Consider the following 23300-nt stretch of genomic DNA (forward strand, 5'->3'; position numbering starts at 1 on the left):
AGATCTGTGTCTCCAAAGATGCCCCAGTAGCTCCCCATCTTCTTTTCTGCTGATTCACTGCACATGCTCTGTGCTGCTGTCACTTACTGAGCTTAGGGAGCCACTCACAATATACAGTACACATAGAATAGAAATGTCACAATATAAGGCTGATTAGTCATTAATACACATAATTACTACATGGCAGCACAGAAACCAGTGCAATTAGCATCAGAATTGAATAATCAGCAAACCTGTAGCATCAGCTTATATTACAGCCAGGGAAGCTCATTTTCTGCTGGATAATTAGTGACGAGCCCTAAGCTTAGCTTCTCAACAGCCAATCAGAGCCCACTGAGCATGTGAGTGTCACAGACACTTTCCAAGATGGTGACCCCCTGTGACAAGTTTGAAGTCCTGGATCATTGCTGCTATTGACAAGCTCAAACTTTAGCCTCGTGCAATAAGTTCACTATAGAAAATAGGACATTTTAGCCACATTCATTTTTAGGGGTTAGTTCTCCTTTAATGCTAACTCTTCTTACCAGCATAGTCCCACAATAATGCTAAATATTAATGGCATATAACAGGGTAACATCTCAGAATAATGCTGTTTATATAAAGTAGAAATATACAGATGTGCCCAAAAAGAGGTCCATCAGAGACAATTGCTTTTGAAAAGGTGACCACTAAACGAGACATGTTGATTGGCTGCTATGGGTTACTGCTCCTGGGCAAACATGGTGCCTTTTATTATTATCCCCCTTTAGCCCATAGCTATCATTTATGATTTTTTTCTTCAAGCACAATTTTTGATGAAAGTCCCTATTAACTTAACAATAAATCAAAAACAACCAGAAACACCAGTACCAAAATTACAAAAACAAAACAAAAATATTTTTATTATTGACAGTTCATTTTTACTATTTATTACAATCTGTATGTCTTTTCTTCTTCCCTTTTACATATATGATTGAAAAAAAGAAGCGATAGAGAAGCCACAGAAGCTTGCAATTAACCTATCCTTTGGATAAAGACAAGAGACCATTAGACTGTAGAACTTCTCCAACACCAGCAAATCCTCACATTGGAAAGAAACATCTGTATCAGACTCCGAAAAAGCTTTAGTACAATGAGCCTTCCCAACTCCCAGAAGGAACTTCAATGTTATGACTGTCCAGAATGTGGGAAAAGATTTCCAAAAAAGAGGGGACTTATTCTTCACTAGAGTATTCACACTGGGAAGAAACCATATGCTTGTACAGAGTGTGGGAAAAGGTTCAGGCTAAAAGAGATCCTTAAACACCACCAGAGAATTCACACTGGGGAGAAACCTTATGCTTGTTCAGAGTGTGGGAAACAGGTCAGTGAATTGAGTAGTTTAGTCTGTCACCAGAGAATTCATACCGGCATCAAACCATTCATGTGTATAGAATGTGGAAAAAGCTTCTCCCGGAAAATCCACCTGCAGAAGCACTTTAGCATTCACACGGGGGGGAAACCATTTCCTTGTGTAGAATGTGGGAAATGTTTCAAGTCAAAGAGGGACGTGATCAAGCATCAGAAAATTCACACAGGGGAGAAACCATTTAGTTGGGTAGAATGTGGGGAAAGTTTCCTTTTTAAGAGTAGCCTTACCAACCATCACAGAATTCACACAGGGGAGAAACCATTCACTTGTAAAGAATGTGGGAAACGTTTCAAGTCAAAGAGTGAACTTATCAAGCATCAAAAAATTCACACGGGGGAGAAACCATTTCATTGTGCAGAATGTGGGGAAAGTTTCCTTTTTAAGAGTCGCCTTACCAACCATCACAGAATTCACACAGGGGAGAAACCATTCACTTGTGTAGAATGTGGGAAACAATTCTTTTCTATGATCCCCCTTCTCCACCATCAGAAAACTAACACAGCATTGAGACATTTCCCATGCACAGAATGTGGCCAAGTTTTGTTGTTCCTTACCAGGCACCAGAGAAGTCATACGAGAGGAACACGTCGTGGGGACTTACTAAAGACTAGTGAGAAGCTTGGGGGGCACATTTGGCAGTATCATATGAAAATATTGACATAAATGTGTTTTTTAAAAACTAGATGTGGTCCCATGAAGGTGTCGGCAATCATTGGATATTGTTTTGTGGCTTTTTTCTTATTACAGTGGGACAGTTCTGAAATAGAATTCAAAGATGTGTTCAATCCCCTCAACTCAGTTTATTATAAAATATAATTCACAATGGAGTTTAATCATAGTGAGAGTCATTATTTGATTGTGTTCATCAAAGGATCAATAAGGTTTTGTTATTATTCTATAGAAATTCCACAGACAGGAACCTGTTATTACACAGATTTCACCCCCACTAATTTACAAACATGTGCCTAAAAGCCAATTATTACACCTGGGAATTATTGTTTCACATCCTGAGGAATTTTAGATAAAAAAAATGAGTGAGGACAGAGGTCACATCACAGGTCACCCATGGACCCCGTTACAGAAGAAGCTGATCCCACCCACAACCATGGGGGTCCCTTGCTCTGTAGTTATCCCACTGATATTGGCCAAACTGTCACATCAATGTCATGATAAATAAGCCCAAGGCTGATATAAAGAACAAGAGAGATACACCTGTCAGAACACTTGAGGGACAAGACAGATAAAGTTGATTTGACACAAGTGCTGCACAAAATAGTCAGAGCCCCAAACAAAAGCTGAAAACTGCTCCGGCCCAGGGTTATACCAGTGAGCACCACAGACTGATTCTTACTGCCCAAATGTCTCCTCATGAGCTGGAGAATCTGAACACACATTATGGGGCCCATTTACTTAGCTCGAGTGAAGGAATAGAAGAAAAAAAAAATGTAGAATTTTGAATGTTTTTTTTTGGCTACTTCGACCATCAAATGGTCTACTTCGACCTTCGACTACGACTTCGTCTCGAATGATTCGAACTAAAAATCGTTCGACTATTCGACCATCCGAAAGTCGAAGTACTGTCTCTTTAAGAAAAACTTCAACCCCCTAGTTCGCCACCTAAAGCTACCGAAGTCAATGTTAGCCTATGGCGAAGGTCCCCATAGGCTTTCTAAGCTTTTTTGGGTCGAAGAAAAATCGTTCGATCGATGGATTAAAATCCGAAACCAGTTTTGACTCAAACCGACCTGTTTTTGGAAGGACAGATGGTCCAGATGGACACAATGACACACCAATATTACAACTAAAAAATACACCTGCTTGTTCAGGAATTTTATATAGTAGAGTTAATTATTTGCAGTGTAAACAGTGTCATTTAGAAATAAAAACTGAATGTGTCTCAGTGGGACCTGGATTTTACTATTGAGTGCTGTTCTTAGATCTACCAGGCAGCTGTTATCTTGTGTTAGGGAGCTGCTATCTGGTTACCTTCCCGTTGTTCTGTTGTTAGGCTTCTTGGGGGGTAATATCCCTCCAACTTGCAGTACAGCAGTAAAGAGTGACTGAAGTTTATCAGAGCACAAGTCACATGACTGGGGACAGCTTGGAAACTGACAATATGTCTAGGCAAATTAAATTTTTCAGTGCAGAATTCTGCTGGAGCAGCACTATTAACTGATGTGTTTTGAAAAACATTTTTCCCATGACAGTATCCCTTTAACAACAGAGCAATGGGGAGGTAACTACATAGCAGGCACAAAAAAGCTTTTTTCTGCATACGTGCTATACTCAGGTTTACCAATAGGTGGCGATAGGGAGCACAACTTGGGTCGCATAGAAATACAATAAGAAGAGGAGAAACAAAAGGTGTCTCAAAGTAATTCCAGATAATGCAAGTGTAATAGGGTCTACAGCACCTCCCACCAACCAAAAAACCAAAAATGGTGTGCAGGGTCAAGTGAAATGTAGCAAACGTTTTATTGAGAGGAAAGAATGACCCAAAATATTGCACCATCCCATTTAATATTCCATAAATCCCAAGAACAATTTAATTAAAATTTAACCTTTATTGGTATATGTTAAAAATATAAAATGAACCAGGGTGAAAAAAAAGTGTGTATTAAAATTACAATCAGGCAGAGCACATTTGTTTGCTCTATTGTATAATGTATCCCCGATGCTTATTAATTAATCATGCTCAAAATAGATGAGATTATGTTGAAAGCATCATAGTAAGGATCAATTACATCTAGTTGTGTTAGTGGAGAGAAGAGGCCCATCAAAGTAATTCCATCCTGAAGTGTTGGCTCCTACTCCTACTATACATAAATAAATTGACCTGACACTTAATGCTGAATAATAAACTATTTGGACTGAAATATCAGCAGGAATGAGTGACACTGCTGAATAATAATTGCTACTGACCTGTGAATGAGAACCTAATGAAAGTGATTCTGCTAAGCACTTAATTATTATTTAGACTGACTGAACTTCAATTATACTGAACTGAATAGTGTCCTGTCATATTAAAAATAAAGTCATGCCTTACTGAGTGGTGCGACTTCTTGTAGGAGGGTCTGTGGTTTATTCCTATTCAGGTTGTTGGGGGACCTTATAAATCAGTTCACTTAAACCTTGGACAAACTGTGGGAGGGAGGGAGCTCGACGATACAGCTCAGATCAGAAGTCCGGTGAAGAAATAAGGTAAAATATTAATAAAATTAAACCTGCAAATGTGATGTGTCTTTTGGTTGCTAGGTTCTGTGACCTATGGCAACCAGAGAGAATTTTTACTTGCATCCTATTAAAAGGACAACAAAACTTTAGAAAATAAAAGTTAAATGAAAAGATAAAGCTTAGAATAAGTTTTCCAGAACTTAGTTAATTTAAATGTAAACTTCCTCTTTAAAGGAACAGTTCAGTGTAAAAATAAAAACTGGGTAAATAGATAGGCTGTGCAAAATAAAAAATGTATCTAATATAGTTAGTTAGGCAAAAATGTAATGTATAAAGGCTGGAGTGAGTGGATGTGTAACATAATAGCCAGAACACTACTTCCTGCTTTTCAGCTCTCTAACTCTGAGTTAGTCAGTGACTATAAGGGGGGCCACATGGGACATAACTGTTCAGTGAGTTTGTAATTGATCCTCAGCATTCAGCTCAGATTCAAAAGCAACAGATATGTCCCATGTGCCTCCCCTCAAGTCTCTGATTGGTTACTGGCTGGTAACCAGGGTAACCAATCAGTGGAAAGCAAGAGAGCTGAAAAGCAGGAAGTAGTGTTCTGGCTATTATGTTACACATCCACTCACTCCAGCCTTTATACATTACATTTTTGCCTGATTTAAATCAATCATGTGATGTGAAGGCCAAATGACACAGTAATTAAACATTCAGTTTGTAGATGTTAAAGGAAATCTAAACCCAAAAAACACAGGGTCCTTATTGGAGCATTTTTCTATTGTACAGTCATTTTTTCTAGTTTAGTGGTATACAGTAAATAGTAAGGAAGTTAGGTTGAAAAAAGAACAAACATCCATCAAGTTTTATATGTTATAGTTTCTGAGATGTTTATAGAACATGGAGTCAGCACGCGTGGGGTTAACAAAATAAAGGGAGTGCAGAGAAAGTGCTAGCGGTTGTTAGAGTCCCTGACGCTGCTTTAACCAGTTGTATAAAACTTCTATCATCTCAGAAGCCAAAATGAAGATGGAAGTAAAAGTGCTCAGAGGGCTACTCTGTGTAAGTTTATATCAGTTTATTTTTGGGGCTTTTCTCTATGAGGTATATTTATCAAAGAGTGAAGTTAATAGTGAAGTTCCGCCACTAGAGTGAAATTCCGCCACTCTCCATTCATTTCTATGGGATTTTTATAGGCGTATTTATCAAAGGATGAACTTTCACTTTCACCTATTGATAAATACGCCTTTCAAAATCCCATAGAAATGAATGGAGAGCTGCGGAATTTCCCTCTAGAGGCGGAACTTCACTCTTTGATAAATTTACCCCATATGTCTGGCCAAACAATCATTTCTTACGGAACAAATAAGAACTTCTCCAACAAGTGCAGAGTTAGTGCATCTCATTTTTAACCCTTACTTTAAATATATCCAAATCCTTTACTGTTAATAACCTGAGTTGTGGAACTGACACTTTGGGGCCCATTTACTTAGCTCGAGCGAAGGAATAGAAGAAAAAAAACCTTGAATTTCCAATGATTTTTTTGGCTACTTCGACCATCGAATTGGCTACTTCGACTTTTGAATTTTCGACCATTCGGTAATTGAAGTACTGTCTCTTTAAAAAAAACTTCGACCCCCTACTTCGCCACCTTAAACCTACCGAGGTGCAATGTTAGTCTATGGGGAAGGTCCTCATAGGCTTTGCAACTATGTTTTGGCCGAAAAAAAAACGTTTGATCGATGGATTAAAATCCTTCGAATCGAATGATTCGAAGGATTTAATCGTTCGATCGAACGATTTTTCGTTTGATTGTTTGATCGAACTATTTGTGTTAAAGCCTTCGACTTCGATATTCGAAGTCGAAGGATTTACATTCGGCAGTCGAATATTGAGGATAATTAACCCTCGATATTCAACCCTAGGTAAATCTGCCCCTTTCAGTCTCAAAATGCTCATTATTGTCTGAAATGAAGAAGGAGAAGGAGAAGAAGAAGAAGAAGAAGAAGAAGAAGAAGAATAAGAAGAACCCAACTCACACACAGATGAAGAAATTGCACCTTTATTATGTTCCATAGTTTCATCCCAGGGTGCAAATTAAGGCTGTTCCAGTCTCTCATTATCCCATGCTAATTAAGAGCCATTGATAAACATGTGACTATGCTAATGAAGGTCGTTAGAGAACAAGAACTCATCAGTCTTCCTTTACATATTGTGGGGAAACCTTTTTCCCAAAACAAAGGCACGGCCCATAGTTGTTTGTTGTAAGTAGTTGAAGCAGATCCAGGCTTGGGGGGATCCAAAATGGGATAAAAAGGTGTGAGAATGAGAGGTGAGTTAGTTTGGGGAAGAGACGTGTGGGTACAGGAGCTCTGCAGGCTAATGAGGAGACTCTGCCCAAGGACAGGTAACTATATCAGTGTTTCCACTGATCCCCCCTGAATTCTGGGAATCCACTGGAGTCAGCTTGTGCTACTGAGCCCATTTGTTTCCTCTCATACTGATCACTTATTGCTTTTTTATTCTCCTTATCTCATTGTGCTTATGGCTCATTTATTCATGTTGGGGGATTTATTAGTTCCTTTGTTTAATACTGTATTGTACTGACTGGTGGGGTTGGTTTTCCTGGGATCTGCTGTCAATTTGTCATTGTGGCTTTGCCATTTTTTACTTATGTGTTTATGTTCTGTTCTACTCGAATCTCAGCTGCCATAAAGCAGGACAGGACTGCCGATTTTCTAGACTCTCTACCCTATTAATTCCACAAAAAGGCAGTTAATTTTAATATTGATTACTCTCTTGTTCTTTCCATTACTGGTTAGAGATTCCTGATTCTTTGGATAAAGACAAGAGACCATTAGACTGTGCAATTTCTCCAACACCAGCAAATCCTCCCATTGGAAAGATAAATCTGTATCAGACTCAGACTTTAGTGCAATGAGCCTTCCCAACTGCCAGAAGGAACTTCCATCGGTGGAACAACAATATGATTGTGCAGAATGTGGGAAAACATTCTCAAAAAAATTCTGCTTTCAGCGTCACCAGAGACTTCACACAGGGGAGAAACCTTACGCATGTACAGAATGTGGGAAAGGCTTCTCTCTAAAGAGTCACCTAGTCCGACATGAGACCGTTCACACGGGAATAAGACAGTTTATCTGTACGGAATGTGGAAAAAGCTTCTCCCAGAGCTGCCACCTGCGGGGACACTACAAGATTCACACGGGCGAGAAATCATTTGCTTGTGGGGATTGTGGGAAATGGTTCCTTTCCAAGAGCCAACTTACCAAACATCACAGAATTCACACAGAGGAGAAATCTTATCCGTGTTCAGAATGTGGGGAAAGTTTCCAGTTATTGTGTGTCCTTAGAAAACATCACAGGATTCACACAGGAGAGAAACCTTTCACATGCGTCGAATGTGGGAAACGTTTCGCTCGTAAGGCTCATCTGGAGCAACATCTACGGATTCACTCGCACAAAATGGTTTCCCATGTACTGACTGTGGCACAGTTTTGTCTTCAACGAAAATCTTCACCAAACGACAGAGACTTGATACACAAGGAACTGGAACTTGTACAGAATGGGGGAAACAACATCATATAATCCGCACACGAGAGAGAACTTCACTTGGACTTTTCATCTTCTCCACCAGACAAGTCCTACAAGAGATACAGTCACTTAATTCTCCTCCAGACTCTCCCAGGTCCACATTATCCATTAATGAAAACTTACCCTCCAACAACAGACATTGCCATTGATTTCTTCTCTCCTCACAGACCCCGTGTGACATCAAACTCACACACGATGGGATTATTTGTATTTTATTCATTGTGTTTTTGTCTCATAAACTTTATTAAGTCATGTTTGTTCATATGTTTTAGCAACTGTTGTACAGAGCTTTGATAATTATCTGTGATCTACATTTAACCATTTAAGTTTAAGCATTTTGTTCAGTTTAACATGGTTTTTTTTTTGTAGGAAAACCTCCATGAAACTAGGGAAATGGTATTTTGTTTTTTCATTACAAATTGGGCTGTGACAGGTGTCATTTTGCAATCATTCTGGAGATGTGATTCGTATTTTGGGTGAAATGTAAACAAAAATAAAGTTATTTGTATTTTTGTATTTTTTTTTCATAGAAAAGTTAATTTTACACCAGAACAAAGTGGATAAACAAATGTAACAGTTAATGCAGTAAATCTTTATGTAAATCTAATAGGGTTGCACCAAATCTACTATTTTGGATTCGGCCAAACCCCTGAATCCTTGGCAAAAGATTTGTCCGAATACTGAATACAATCGGAATCATAATTTGCATATGCAAATGAGGGGTCGCAAGGGGAAAATATGTTTACTTCCTTGTTTTATGACAAAAAGTCACGTGATTTCCCTCCCCTAATTTGCTTATTCAGATTTGAATTGACCACGCAGAATGATTCGGCCAAATCCTGCAGAAAAATACCAAATCCTGGATTTGGTGCATCGGTAAGGTGTAAAATATCCTCAAGTTTGGTATTTTTAGAGACTTTCAGGTTTCTGTCATTTTCACTCAAAAGTGCAAGCAAATTACAAACTCAATGGCACAAAAACTATTCCAAATTTCCTTTTATTAAGGTGAGATTCCAGCAAATGTTTTTGGGCCAAGCCCCTTCATCTACTGCACTTGTTGAAAGGACTTGGCCCCAACAAGTAATAAAAGCGTTGGGTGGGGTGTGCCTTAGTTTCTATTTTGTTTCCATGGTAGAGCAGAGCCAAAATAATGTACCTCCCATCAAAAATATATAACATTTTTATATGTAAAGGAAGAAAGAAACTAATGTTTTGTGATTTTTATCATTGTATCTGGAAATTTAGAGCTTTTTTTTTATATAGAATTTTTCGTTTTTTTTTTATAAACTTAGATGCAGGATCAAATGTAGATTTGGCTCTTATAAACATGTTCAAACCAGAGCAAATTTGAAAATGAAACTTATAATGCTAATATGCCATATAAATATGGGTACACATAGATACACGCCCACTAAACACCCCAAAACAGAAGCAATGCACGAGGGCAGTATCAGTTTAGAATCAGGGGGCTGCTCTCCATGTGTAATACTTGCAGTTTTTCAATCTAAGCACCCCCCGCCTGTGAAATAAGCCCCACAAATCATTTATTTCCCCAAAATGCAAACTTTCAGCTATTTAAAGATGCCATTCTTGCTTTTCTACATGAAAACACAGTCCTTTGTAGAAGTCGGCACTTTTGTCTGAAATAAAGGAAAAACCAGATACAAAGTTGGATTTCTCCCCTAAGTTTCCATGGCAACTAACAACACTCCAAAAAACAATGTTTTCTTCAGCACACCACTTACTGTTTCAGGGTGCATCTACTCCCAAGCTGCCTCCAAGTCAGCCAAATTCCTTATCTTGAATAATACGCACCTGAGGAAGGGGTTTTCCTCCTAAAGCTTGTGTGTGAATTCCGCTGGAATTAAATGTTTTAAAGGCAAAGCCTGAGGATGGTGTGCTTCATATCCTATTATTCAAACTAACAACACTCTACTAAATATCAATCTGCTAGTTAAACTGAATAAAATGATAACCCATGGGAACAATGGGAACAATGCAAAATATTGGGGTTGTGATTTGTGTGCATGTCTCAAAGTTATTTCAGCCTAAAATGCGCCCTACCTGTGAAATAACTGCCATAATCTATATATTTCTGAAAAGTATACACCTTCAGCTATTTAAAGATGTCATTTTTTTCTACATGGAGAATTGTGGCCTAGTCCTTCATAGAAATCAGCACTCTGGTCTGAAATAAAGGGAAAAAAAAACAGATACAAAATTAGCATGGCTGTCTTTCTACACCTAAAAGACAAGGGACACTCCTTTGTAGACAGCAAGGTCCAAATCTTGGATAAAGAAGCCGCTGGTTTGAACGAGGCGTGAAAGAGGCGATTCATGTCAAGGTGGAGAAACCATCCCTGAACAGAGGCGGGGGCCTTCGACACCACCTGTCTGCTACATACAATGCTGTTCTAACATCTGTACCCCGGCGGATTCAGAACACTTCACACACCCATTCATGCAACTCTCACAAGTAACAGCTGTATCTAGGAGTCACATGACACATTGGATAATCCTATCACAACTACACAGAATCAACACCTCTGTGAGTTTCTTCAGATGTCACCTCTCTGAAGAGTTACAATGTGCCATTGTGATTGGATCAGTGGAAGAGTTTATATGCCGAGAACTTCCCACACCAGTCAGTTGTACTGAAGAAGCTGCTCGGATGAGAAGTGAAACGTCTTCATTGATTACTCAGCAACTCCAGTTGTTTTTAGATTGACCTATATTAGATATACCATGACCTGGATGAATGAAAATCTTCATAGTCATAAGCAAAATTAGATTTCTCCCTACGTTTCCATGGCAACTATCAAAAATCTGCTAAATCTCAATCTGCAAATTCCCCTGAATAAAAAGATACCCTGTATCTATGGTTACACAGAGAGACGCAGCAACATCCCAAAACAGGGACAATGCGCAATATTGGGCTGAGAATTTATGTACATATCTCAAAGTTTCTAGGCTAAACTGCCCCTTACCTGGAGAAATATGACAGTAGTCCCTCGCAGACGTCAGCACATTGGTCTGAACTTGAATCTGGATCTGCAAAGTGCTTCTTGCTCCTATTACCCCAACTGAACCCCAATATGTATTTTACTCACCTGTTTCTGTTTAGTAAAGAATCTTTAATATTAATCCCATCTGTCCTGTGGTGATACAAAACAAGATGACACAAAACCATTGTTTTTTCTTAGACTAAGAACAAACTCAGTCTACCAACATACAATTATGTCCTACACCATAAATCCTGAGATCCTTCCTATACAGAAAAAACATTCATGCAAATTCTATGACACACCTTGTTGAACCTTGTTCAGTACATATATATCTATATAACCTAATAATGAGTGAAGTTGGAACCTGCCAGAATATAGATCTCAATTGGGGACTTGGAACCTGAAAAACAACTGCCCAATCACAACTTTGTCAACACACATAGCCAGTTACTACAACCTTGTACATAAACCCTAGGGCATGACAAGTCCTCTATACAGAAATAATAAATCCTTATAACAAACCCAGAGAGCCCTGACCAACCAACACAACATTCATGTCCTCTCATAGTGTATCACATTATAATACACCTCAATAATGGCTGGAAACACAAAGCAGGCTTGTTAGGATACTTGGGACAATAATATCAAACATCTCATCTAACACCCTTGGAATGACAAACCTTACATTCTCTCTGGGCATATTTTTTATTAAGAGTTTTTGGAATTTGAGCAATGAAATTCTTACCCACCATTCAGCAACATTGTCATTGTCAGGCATGTCTGGAACCTCCTCTACATCTCCAAATAATAGGGCAGGGAACAACTGCAGCAGATAATTATAATAAGACAATCTTGGGTCTGGTACTGATGTCTTATAAATGATATAAGAATTATAAAGGGTCATTTGGATCATATAAAATGCTGTTTTTTATACAAGGCCCTGGTTTTTCTGGTGCCATTGTAATAAATTCAGATTTGGTCTGTTTTATGTTCACCAGCCATATGCTACTATATTCTTTACTACAGAGTGGTTTTGATTTTGCGGCCTACTGTCACTTCTGTGTTGGACAATTACACTCTCATTGTGCTTAGTAGTAAGCATAGAATGTTTTTGGTGTCTGTAAATCTTAACACCAGAAGCTCATCACTTCTTAGATCATGTACTTCTCCATCTTTCAGTTTCTTATTCAGCAATTCCCTGGGCAGTCCTTTGATGTTACAGTTAATGGTGCCACAGACTGGGGTGTCCAAAGAATGTAGGGCTCTGAATAAGGGGGTGCTTGTGTCACAGTTATCCACATATAAGTGGTATATAATCATTATTGGTATATAAATTAGAGTATTGTCCACAGTTGTCCATGATAGAGTTAGTTTCCTAGTCTCCATAGGGGAATTAGATACCATGTGATGATACAATTGTATATTTCATCTTCATTTAGTATCGAATTCCTCTTTGGACACTTGGAATCTATTATATTACAGACACCTATGACTATTAAGATGGACAATGCTATAATTTATATACCAATAATGATTGGACACTGGACTACTAGGAGTTGGTATAAAGGTTATTGTGTATCTGTTGTTGTTACTTGAGAAACGGAACTAAGGGGCCTGAAATATGTTGTGTGTGACAGTCTGCAATAAACAGAAATCACATGGTTTAATAAATTCTGAAAAGTTTTGATTTTTTTTTATAAAATCTGACTTCTAAAAAAAAATCTAAAATTTTTCAGAATTTAATAAACCATGAGGATGGAAAAGTGTGAATCAGAAAATCCAGCATCTCAGACCTATCAAGGTTGTATATAAGTCAATGGGAGAAGTCCCAATGATTTTTTGATGTGCACTGGGTCTCATGCAATTCCCCAAAGTTTTCATGTGAAAATTCCGAAAAAATAGTAAAATTTGTGAAAATCAGATGAATAAATCCCAAAAAATTTTGAAAATCGGATTTTTTTTACTGCAAAGCTAATTTTCAGGAAAATCTAATAATAAATAAGCATCAAAACCCGAGAAAATTTGATTGGAGTTTGTAGCAGAAAATATTGAGATAAATTCAGACTTTGATAAATAACCCCCATACAGTTTTTACAACTTCCTGGATCTTAAAGGGACTAAAAAAACATGGAGCAAATTTAGGATAAATTTAGGATAAATCGGAATCACCAATCTGAAAGAGAGAAGCAGGTGGGGGAAGTCTAACAACACAGTAAAATGCAGGTTTCTGAACTGAAATTTATTCTCTGAACAATTGTACTAAAACAAAGCAGAACAACACTGAAAAAAGTAATTTATTTGCTTTGACACATTCAAACATCAATCTTGACTGTCAAATGCACAAATAAGTTCATGAAAAAAACTTAAAAAGCAGCTACTGTTTTTTGCAAGGGGACCAAAATATATCTGTATTATACTAACTTATATATTAGGGTATGAATTACTGAGCTGTCAGACTGAAACAACAGACATTCAATTTTACACATAGATTTTGGAAAATGGGAAAAAATAAAAAAAAGGAAAGTGATTGAAAAAAGTATTTTTTACTGAAGAACAATCTGAAAACAATGTCACTGAAAAAGTTTTGGAAGGTGAACATCCCCTTTAAGGTATGAAGATCCAAATTATGGAAAACCCCAGTTCCAGAGCATTGTGGATAACAGGTCCCATAACTAAATGTCCCCCTCTGTCCTACATAGTCACAAGTTTGCTTGAACCTGAAATGACACCTTCTTCTCTGATACAACTGAAACATATACTTTATTTCTACATAAAATATGAGTCTGAATATATTTAAATCAGTATATTTTCCTGTAATTACATTGTGAGGCTAAATTAGTAATTAAGTCACCATTTCAGACAGTAAAAACCCTAAAATGCAGACGTCTACATAAATTGTTCTAATACGAATATGTAGAAAATATTTTTTATTAAGTACAAAAAAGTAATTACATTAGATTTTTCATAAATAAACTGGCGATCAAATTTTTGAGTTTGAGATTTTTTTCTTTTGTTTGGAAAAAATAATTTCTCATAAAAAAGATGGGTGACTGTTAATATCTGGGTGTTATTTGTCACTAGTAGAATGGGTGATGCACCCTGTGTTCAATAGGCCAATGACAGTCATAGACACCGGCCTTATTCTCCTCAATTCCACAACTGTCATGTAGCAGATTGGCAGCAGTAAATGTGGCACTTTCAGTCTCAAAACATCCACTATTACACTATTATCCACTATATATATATATATGTTATTAGATGATTATTCCCATAGTGCCAGTGTTATATGTCTCCTGACAAGTGAATAGGAGGCAGTAGCAGTTTCTGGAGTCATTTAGTATTGGGCTCAAATATGCAGAGAATATGCCCCGTGTTCCCCCATCTTTATACAGACAGTTCCCTGAATATTATTAGATTTGCACTTTCACTGAATAATAATAAGAAAAGGCCCAATTAACACTCAGACAGTGGGACATTCATGTTAAACTGGAGCCTGAGGGAGTAAAGTTGCACCTTTATTATGTTCCATAGTTCCATCCCAGGGTGCAAATTAAGGCTGTTCCAGTCTCTCATTATCCCATGCTAATTAAGAGCCATTGATAAACATGTGACTATGCTAATGAAGGTCGTTAGAGAACAAGAACTCATCAGTCTTCCTTTACATATTGTGGGGAAACCTTTTTCCCAAAACAAAGGCACGGCCCATAGTTGTTTGTTGTAAGTAGTTGAAGCAGATCCAGGCTTGGGGGGATCCAAAATGGGATAAAAAGGTGTGAGAATGAGAGGTGAGTTAGTTTGGGGAAGAGACGTGTGGGTACAGGAGCTCTGCAGGCTAATGAGGAGACTCTGCCCAAGGACAGGTAACTAGATCAGTGTCAGAGTCGCACATTTATCTTTGTGGTTTTGTCTTAACAATATTTATTTTCTTCTTGTAATTAGTGTTTAGCCCTTTTGAGTGATTATTTCAGTATATGTTATTATCTGTAAGAATTACACTTGTTATACATTAGTTACTGTTACTTTGCCAAACCTTCCCTGGACCTTACACTATTACTATTCACTTACATTAATGCTGATGTTATTGGTGTGTATACAGCATATACAGGTAAGTGATCTGTTATCCTGGACCCATTATACATAAAGTTCTGAATTACGGAATGTCCTTCTCTCATAGAATCCCATTTTCTCCAAATTTTTAAAAAATAATTCCCTTTTTCTGTGTAATAATAAAACAGTAACTTGTACTTGATCACAACTAAGATATAATTAATCCTTATTGGAAGCAAAACCAGCCTATTGGCTTTATTTAATGTTTATATGATTTTCTAGTAGACTTAAGGTATGAAGATCCAAATTACAGAAAGATTCATTAACCGGAAAACCCCAGGTCCTGAGCATTGTGGATAACAGGTCCCATACTGTATGTATTAAGTGGGAAACAATTTATAAAAACACTTATTGCTCAGCTGCTGCAGACTACACAGGCCTGTCAAATAAGGGCCAAAAAATGCTGGAATATAGCCCCCAACTCCAAAAGGCACCCAAATCAAAAGTCCAAAAATATATTCCAAGTCAATTCTCTAAAAGTTAAAAAATCACTCTTTATTTCGCATAAATATTAAAAAGTAGGCATACAGACCAATTGATGCTCCGCCTTACGCGTTTCGCACCCACAGGCACTTATTCATAGGCACTTATTCATATTCATGCCTATGAATAAGTGCCTGTGGGTGCGAAACGCGTAAGGCGGAGCATCAATTGGTCTGTATGCCTACTTTTTATTATTTATGCTAAATAAAGAGTGATTTTTTAACTTTGAGAGAATTGACTTGGAATATATTTTTGGACTTTTGGAAACAATTCATAGACATGAAATGTGACTTATTTATATAAACAAAGTAAAAAATAAATATGTATTCCTTCTGTAAAGTAAATGTTTTCTCTTAAATACATTCTTACAGTCATTTATATATTTGCTTGAAAGAGAAGAGCTACAGAAGCCAATGATTCTCTGATTCTTTGGATAAAGACAAGAGACCATTAGACTGTAGAACTTCTCCAACACCAGCAAATTCTCACATTGGAAAGATAAATCTGTATCAGACTCAGAAAAAGCTTTAATACAATGAGCCTTCCCAACTGCCAGAAGGAACGTCCCTCGGTGGCACAAAATGATGACTGTCCAGAAATTGAGCAAAGATACTTAATAAATAATGAACTTAACACATGTAACATCTCTGAGAAACCATTCATGTGCACTGAATGTGGCAAATGTTTTACTCTACAAAGAGACTTGGAAATTCACCAGAGGATTCATACTGGGGAGAAACCATTTACCTGCACAGAATGTGGCAATAGTTTCAGGCTGAAGGAATGCCTTAAAAGACACCAGATAATCCACACAGGAGAGAAACCTTATGCATGTACAGAATGTGAGAAACATTTCACTTTGAAGGATAATTTACTCAGGCATCAGAAAATTCATATTGGAGTGAAACCATTTGAGTGTACAGAATGTGGAAAGAGCTTCTCCCAGAAAAGCCAACTTCAGGCGCACCACAAAAGTCACACGGGGGAGAAACCATTTCCTTGTGCAGAATGTGGGAAACGTTTCGGTTTAAAGAGCCACCTCAACAGGCATCAAAAAATTCACACAGGGGAGAAACCTTTGACTTGTACAGAATGCGGCAAAAGTTTCTCTACAAAGGACAACCTTTCTTCACACGTAATAGTCCACACAGGAGAGAAGAGGTTCCCATGTACCAAATGTGGGAAAAAATTCACCCGTGAGGACAGGCTTGAAAAACACATGCGACTTCACACAAAAAAACCTTTCACATGTACAGAATGTGGGAAAAGCTTTTGCAGTGAGGGAAGACTATACTGTCACCAGGCAACTCACACAGGGGAGAAACCATTCACTTGCATGGAATGTGGCAAATGTTTCTCAAGAAAGTCCAGCCTTCAGCGGCATGGAATTATCCACACAAGGACAAGACTTTTGAATGTTCAGATGTACCAGGCAGATGTTTCTCAACAAAGTCCAACCTTCAACAGCACCATGTAATCTGCACAGGGGAGAACCCTTTCACCTGCACAGAACGTAGCAGACATTCCACAAAGGAAATAAATGGATTATTTTCAGATGAAGAGAACAAACTAACACTTTAACCTTTCACTTGGTTAAATCATGGAAGATGCTTCATGGTTTTCTTTTCTACTCTGGCTCTCTGCCATTATGAAGTTCTGATAGATGGACCTTCCAACTCAACTACATCTAAAGCTACCAACAAGCATTCTGAATGGGTTCTCCTTTGCTTATTTAAAACTCAAATTCAGCCACTTTGGGATTATTTTCTAATAACATTCACTGAATTAAAGAAATGTAATATTTTAGCAGGTGCAGTGCAGAGTTTTTGTTTTTCTGATTGACTTTTCTGAAAGACCTTTCTGGGAGAAAACACCCTTGCTAAATATGAGTTCAATGAATAAAGCTGAACATAAGTTTTGTCTATTTTAAATCATGCATTATGGATTTTTGGTTACCAATGTACTGGGACTATTTCTGTCTCTATATATTATAGTATCCATAACAGTAGACACTTATGAGGAAATTAAGGTTTAAAGGAGAAGGAAAGCTACCAAAGCAGTTTATTGCCAATAGATTAGCCACAGTAGTGCAAACTATAACACAATATTTATTCTGGAAAATGCTTTATCATACCAATGTAAACAGCTCAAGAAGCTCTCTGTTTGTTTAGGATAGTAGCTGCCATATTAGCTTGGTGTGACATCACTTCCTGCCTGATTCTCTCCCTGCTCATTCATAGCTCTGGGCTCAGATTACAGCAGGGAGGGAGAGAGGAACAAACTGAGCATGCTCAAGCCCAAGCCCTGGAGGTTTAAGATGAAAACAGGAAGTCTGATACAGAAGCCCATGAGTACACAATAGAAGGAAAGAAATGTGCTGTTTGACAGAGGACTCAGAGCAGCATTACTTTGAGGGGTTACTGGTGTATTTATATAGACCTTTCTGATAAGGCTTACTTACTTACTTTTAGCCTTTCCTTCCCCTTTAAGTAGGTAATTAAACCCACCCTAAAATATGAATTAAGGTAAGAATTATCCCAGAACCCTCAAATTGTCTACTGCTCCTTTACCATTCTCTGTCTGGGGCCATTAAACTCAACTAAGAGCTGATTCCCATCTCCCTTGGAATGCAGTGGTACTGACCCAACTAGTCTCATAACATAAAGAGCATTTTAGCTCAGAACTAATGGGCACAGGCCCATTAACGAGCAGGTGGCTGAAGTGTAATGGACGCCTCACATGTTTCAGGAACACCTCTTAAAGGAGAAGGAAACCCTTTTGGCGCAAAACCCCTCCCCCCTGGCCTACCTTCCTGGATTCACCGGTGTTGGGCGGCGCATGCACCGAGTGAGGGGTTTTGCACCTGAAAGGGTTTCCTTCTCCTTTAATCATAGGCTAAATGGGATGTCAAGAAGAAGTTCTTTTATACACAACAGCAACATCTAGAGGGTTATTTATTAAGGTCAGAATGCCCAAATTGTATTATAGTATTCAGACTTTTTATTTCAAATATTATAAAATCTGAATTTTATGTGAAAAAAAAAACTTTATTATACCCGAGGATGGATTATAGTCAGAATCCAAAAATCCGGCATCTCAGACCTGCTGAGGTTGTATATAAGTCAATGGGAGAAGTCCAGAAGATATCCTGATCTGTGTTGGGTTTCGTGCAATAATCCAAAAATAACCATATTCAAATTTTAAAAAAATTAAAAATTTAGAAATTTCATGTACTGTCTCTTTAAAAATTCGATTTTGACCATTCGCCATCTAAAACTTGCCGAATTTCTGTTTTAGCCTATGGGGGACCTCCTAGAGCAGTGATCCCCAACCAGTAGCTCATGAGTAACATGTTGCTCTCCAACCCCCTTGGATGTTGCTACCAGTGGCCTCAAAGCAGGAGCTTATTTTGGAATTCCAGGTTTGGAGGCAAGGTTTGGTTGTATAAAAAAAACAGGGGTACTGCCAAACAGAGCCTCCTGTAGGCTGCCAGTCCACATAGGGGCTACCAAATGGCCAATCACAGCACTTACTGTATTTGGCACCCAAGAACATTTTTCATGCTTGTGTTGCTCTTCAACTAGTTTTACTTCTGAATGTTACTCACGGATTCAAAAGGTTGGGGATCCCTGTCCTAGAGCCCTTTTGGAGTCAATTGGTGGACTTTGAAAAATCAATGTTTTTTTGGGGAAAAACTTTGAATCAAATTCAATCAAATGTGCTATTCCTTTTTGAATTTGAATTTCGAAGTTTTTTCAATTTGAAATTCGACCCTTGATAAATATGCCCCTTAATGTCTGGTGCAAAAAACAAATATACACTGGGGCAACAGAAAAAGCTAATTTTAGTGCCTTGAGGGCTGCCCTTCAGAGCATTGATTAGGGCATTATGTTTTCAGCTAAAAACTCAGAACAGAAGTGTCCTTTGAAATTATATGAAATTGTTACTTTTCTCAATGTTTTTCCTTAAGAAGTAAATGTAGAAGCTCTAAGAATCACCCTATGTGGCTTAATTTAGTAGTAAAGAAGTTAAAAGGAAAGAAGAGAAAGGCATTTAATAACTTCAAGTCTTTTGGGACAGAAGCTGCATTTAATGAATATTAACACTGTAGTAAATGTTGTAAATTAGCAATATGGAAGGCTAAGATAGAAAATGGGGAGCGCATTGCAGCAGAGCCTAAGACTAATCCCAAAAAGTTTTAAGTATATTAATAGTAAAAAGATGTGGGTTGAGAGTGTTGCTCCATTAAATAATGGTACCAGTATGGTTGTAACAGATACAGATAAGGCAAATGTGTTAAATCAGTTCTTTTCTTCAGTGTATACAATAGAGGAGTCTGAGTTCCCAGGCTCACTTTATAGCTGTACTGATGGCTCAGCTCAATCTAGTCAGTGGCTGACTCAGGATTCATAAAACTTAAATAAAAATTAATGTAAACTAGGTTCCAGGACCTGAAGGCATACACCAACGGGTTCTAAGAGAGCGTAGTTAATTTTTATACTAGCTCTTTTCTCAGATTCACTTTCATCTGGTATGGTACCTATGGATTGGAGAAAAGTTGATGTTATTCCAATATTTAAAAAGGGATTATGATCTCTCTGCTAAAGGGCTGCAGTTGCCTTGGGCTGGTACAGAAGCCCAAAACATCATATACAACATTTCCTTTAAGGATAGTTCATTTTACCTCTTCACCAGTGATGGGCGAATCTGTGGCTTTTCACTTCGCCAAAAATTTTTCATTGTTCTTCTAACAGAATACATGAGCCACGTATAGAGGTGGTGAGTGACCTGGTTTCATTCGGTTGTGTAGCCACATGACCATGTGGGTTGTTATCATCAGGGCAACCATGGACTGTGTTAGGCTTATATATAAAACAAAGGTTTTTTCTTAGCTTAAGAGAAAAAATGATATGTATAGGCATTTGAGACACACTTATAGACACATTGACATTAACATCAACTAATAGCATTGGCTACACGGAGAATATTTTATGTAATCGAAGCTTTCCACAAAAACATATCAGGGTGATAATGCTTAGCTTCATTTTGGTGTGATTGACCCTATTTTTGTGCTGCAGCTACTGCTGTTTTCCCTAATATGTGGTTGTTATAGTATGTTACCCTATGAAAGTTCAATTAGGGGATTAGGTAAAGGCCCTGGCCTAGCCACTCACCAGTAATATACAATTTGAAAAAGATTGATGCCAATATCTTGTCTATTTCAAATGGGGGGTTCCCAATCTTTATTCCATGGTGCTCTTGACACTTCATAGTGATCAAACATTTCGGGACGGCATGGCCCTTCCTCAGTGACCAGTGGTAAATAAGGAAGTTTAATTGTTTTAGGATTGATGTAGATGATGGAGGTTACAAATTAATTGGTTTAGATGTGAGTTCTTTGGCCACTCAGTCGTGAGCTCTTATTTGAAAACACACATGATAGAAGATGAACACTTGCCAAAAATAAAAGATAGATGATTTGTTTGGAAGGCTGGAGAAGGTCCTTTTCATCCAGTATGGGGTAAACTATTAGATGATACAGAGGAGAGGGTTAAGTGCACAAGCAGTAAAATGTAAAAAAAGAAAAGAGTAAAGTTGAGGTTGTTTTTGAAGACAGTTAAGTGAACATGGTGGTTTTGTGTGTTGTTGGAATGCACATGGGTGTTTGTATAGTGAGGTCTAACGTACCTGGAATAGCAGAGTTGGAGCATGTGAGCACCTGCAGCATGGAGGCCAAAGTCAGTCCCACAAATCTTCCAGCAACTCCTTTTTATAGTGTTGCTATGTGTGGGTGGGGCATTGAATTGACAGCATTTGATTGGCTAAGATGAGCAATAGAAGATGTTGCTAGGAGTCCTAGGCAGACTTGACCTTCAGGAAGTAACTGGAAGTTATTTTTTGAATGTTAAAATCTTGAAGTTGACATATGTTGTATTTATGCAATTGTATATACAAAGGTAGAACTTCTCCTGTTCAGTTCCTGCATCTTTTGTGAAAAAACACAGTGATAACAACCGTCACTGCATTACCATGAAATTCAAGGTTTCGCGCATTTGTTATATTCCATACCCCAATGAACTGAATACGGTCAATTAGTGTGTTATTTTGCACAGGTAAACACATCTTTTCATTATTAGCGCATTGAATTGAATAAACCACATTGTATTTTTAAGTAACGTGAGAATAAATACATTTAAAGGAGACCTGTCATCTTAAGAAATTATTTCAGATCCTATTTTATGAGGTTAATTATGCAAAATAAATTGAACTTACACTATAGAAAAATATTTAAATCTTGTTTTTTTAAGTCTTGGAATTCACAATCACAGACAGCAGGTAGCGGCCATTTTGTGGTCAGAGTTAAAGGGAGTTTTGCATCCTACTGAAATCTTGTTTTTATACCAGGATGGGTTCTTGATGCTCATGCAATGACTACACAATTAGATGATGACAAGGGTGTGAGGAGGACACTGGTATCACAAAGTGCAGATGGCAAAGTAAAAGTAATTGAATGCCCCTCCTCAAGGCATAGAGATGGGGCAGGCAGAATAAATGAGAATCTGATGAGCACAATATGAGAAATGATACAGTGAGTAGAATTCCTACTACAATATTCTGTTATTAAAACAAAGGACACTGCATCATATTTGCAACTTCTCATTTTTTTGAGGTGGGAGGAGCTCGAAAGGAGAAGCCTCACAGTATTGCCAAGGATAAAGGACATTAAGGGGAATATTTATCAAGGGTCGAATTTGGAATTTGAAAAATTTGAAAATTCTAATAAAAAAAAAAACCTACCGAAATGAAGTCAAAGTTTTTTTTTGGCCGAATAGGTCAGTTTTTGATCAAATAGGTCAGTATGTAGCTGAATTTGAATCGTACGAATGGAAGTGACAGCGCATTCGATCGAATTCAAATCAAAGTTTTTCCTCAAAAAATACTTTGATTTTTCAAAGTCCACCAATTGACTCCGAATAGGTTCTAGGAGGTCCCCCATAGGCAAAAACAGCGATTAGGCAGGTTTTAAATTTTTAAAGAGGCAGTATATGATTAATTTCGATATTAGAATTTTCTAATTTTTTTTTAAATTTAAATTGAATTTGGACTATTCCCTAGTCAAAGTACACAAAAAGTAGCTCGAAATTAGAATTTTTTGAATTTGAAAATTCACCTCAACCCTCAATTAATCTGCCCCTAAGAGAGTCTGTGAGTCGTATTTCTGTTTTTGTCATAAGGATTAAATATGAGCAACAAAAAAAATAAAATATCTTCTACATTTTATTTTCCCTAAACTTAGGTTAGCCTGTATCTATATGTACGCACTTTATTTGCGCTAATTGCACTTTAAATGAAACTCCAATAAACGTTTGTCAGATGTGCTTATTGTTATGGATATAAATGTAACTCTCTATATAACTTTATTTCTATTGTTCTTTTATGGGCATATTTATTAAAAGCCGAATTTTAAGAAAAAAATGTCTGACCAAACTAGAATCCAGGATTGGACCTTATTTATTATTAAGAAG

The 23300-nt window shown here is 37.6% G+C and overlaps 3 protein-coding genes and 1 pseudogene across 5 annotated transcripts in view; all 4 read left to right on the plus strand.

The window, feature by feature from the left end:
- The window catches only part of LOC121394826 (zinc finger protein 239-like), a 601589-nt gene that overhangs the window by 109801 nt on the left and 468488 nt on the right, over positions 1 to 23300 (plus strand). The window lies entirely within an intron of this gene.
- Positions 1010 to 17705, plus strand: LOC121394830 (gastrula zinc finger protein XlCGF8.2DB-like). Of its 2 annotated transcripts, none has more exons than XM_041566983.1 (2): positions 1010 to 1073; positions 16297 to 17705. In XM_041566983.1, the coding sequence occupies exon 2, from the start codon at positions 16310 to 16312 to the stop codon at positions 17249 to 17251; it is 942 nt and encodes a 313-aa protein (XP_041422917.1). In that variant the 5' UTR covers positions 1010 to 1073; positions 16297 to 16309; the 3' UTR covers positions 17252 to 17705. The 2 variants fall into 2 exon arrangements, with proteins under 2 accessions (XP_041422917.1, XP_041422916.1); XM_041566982.1 differs by lacking the exon at positions 1010 to 1073 and adding an exon at positions 14708 to 15044 and having other exon boundaries at positions 16146 to 17705.
- Positions 1067 to 2223, plus strand: LOC108718445 (annotated as a pseudogene).
- LOC108718446 (gastrula zinc finger protein XlCGF49.1) lies at positions 6630 to 8695 on the plus strand. 2 transcript variants are annotated; one of them, XM_018266778.2, is made up of 2 exons: positions 6630 to 6974; positions 7390 to 8695. In XM_018266778.2, the coding sequence occupies exon 2, from the start codon at positions 7505 to 7507 to the stop codon at positions 8171 to 8173; it is 669 nt and encodes a 222-aa protein (XP_018122267.2). In that variant the 5' UTR covers positions 6630 to 6974; positions 7390 to 7504; the 3' UTR covers positions 8174 to 8695. The 2 variants fall into 2 exon arrangements, with proteins under 2 accessions (XP_018122267.2, XP_041422932.1); XM_041566998.1 differs by having other exon boundaries at positions 6630 to 6899.

The sequence above is a fragment of the Xenopus laevis genome, chromosome 6L (assembly GCF_017654675.1).
Source record: "Xenopus laevis strain J_2021 chromosome 6L, Xenopus_laevis_v10.1, whole genome shotgun sequence".
Classification (NCBI taxonomy): Eukaryota; Metazoa; Chordata; class Amphibia; order Anura; family Pipidae; genus Xenopus; species Xenopus laevis.

What these genes read in the sequence shown, in the direction of transcription:
- LOC108718446 (XM_018266778.2), top strand. Translation starts at nt 7,505, where the DNA reads ATGAGCCTTCCCAACTGCCAGAAGGAACTTCCATCGGTGGAACAACAA.
- LOC121394830 (XM_041566983.1), top strand. Translation starts at nt 16,310, where the DNA reads ATGAGCCTTCCCAACTGCCAGAAGGAACGTCCCTCGGTGGCACAAAAT.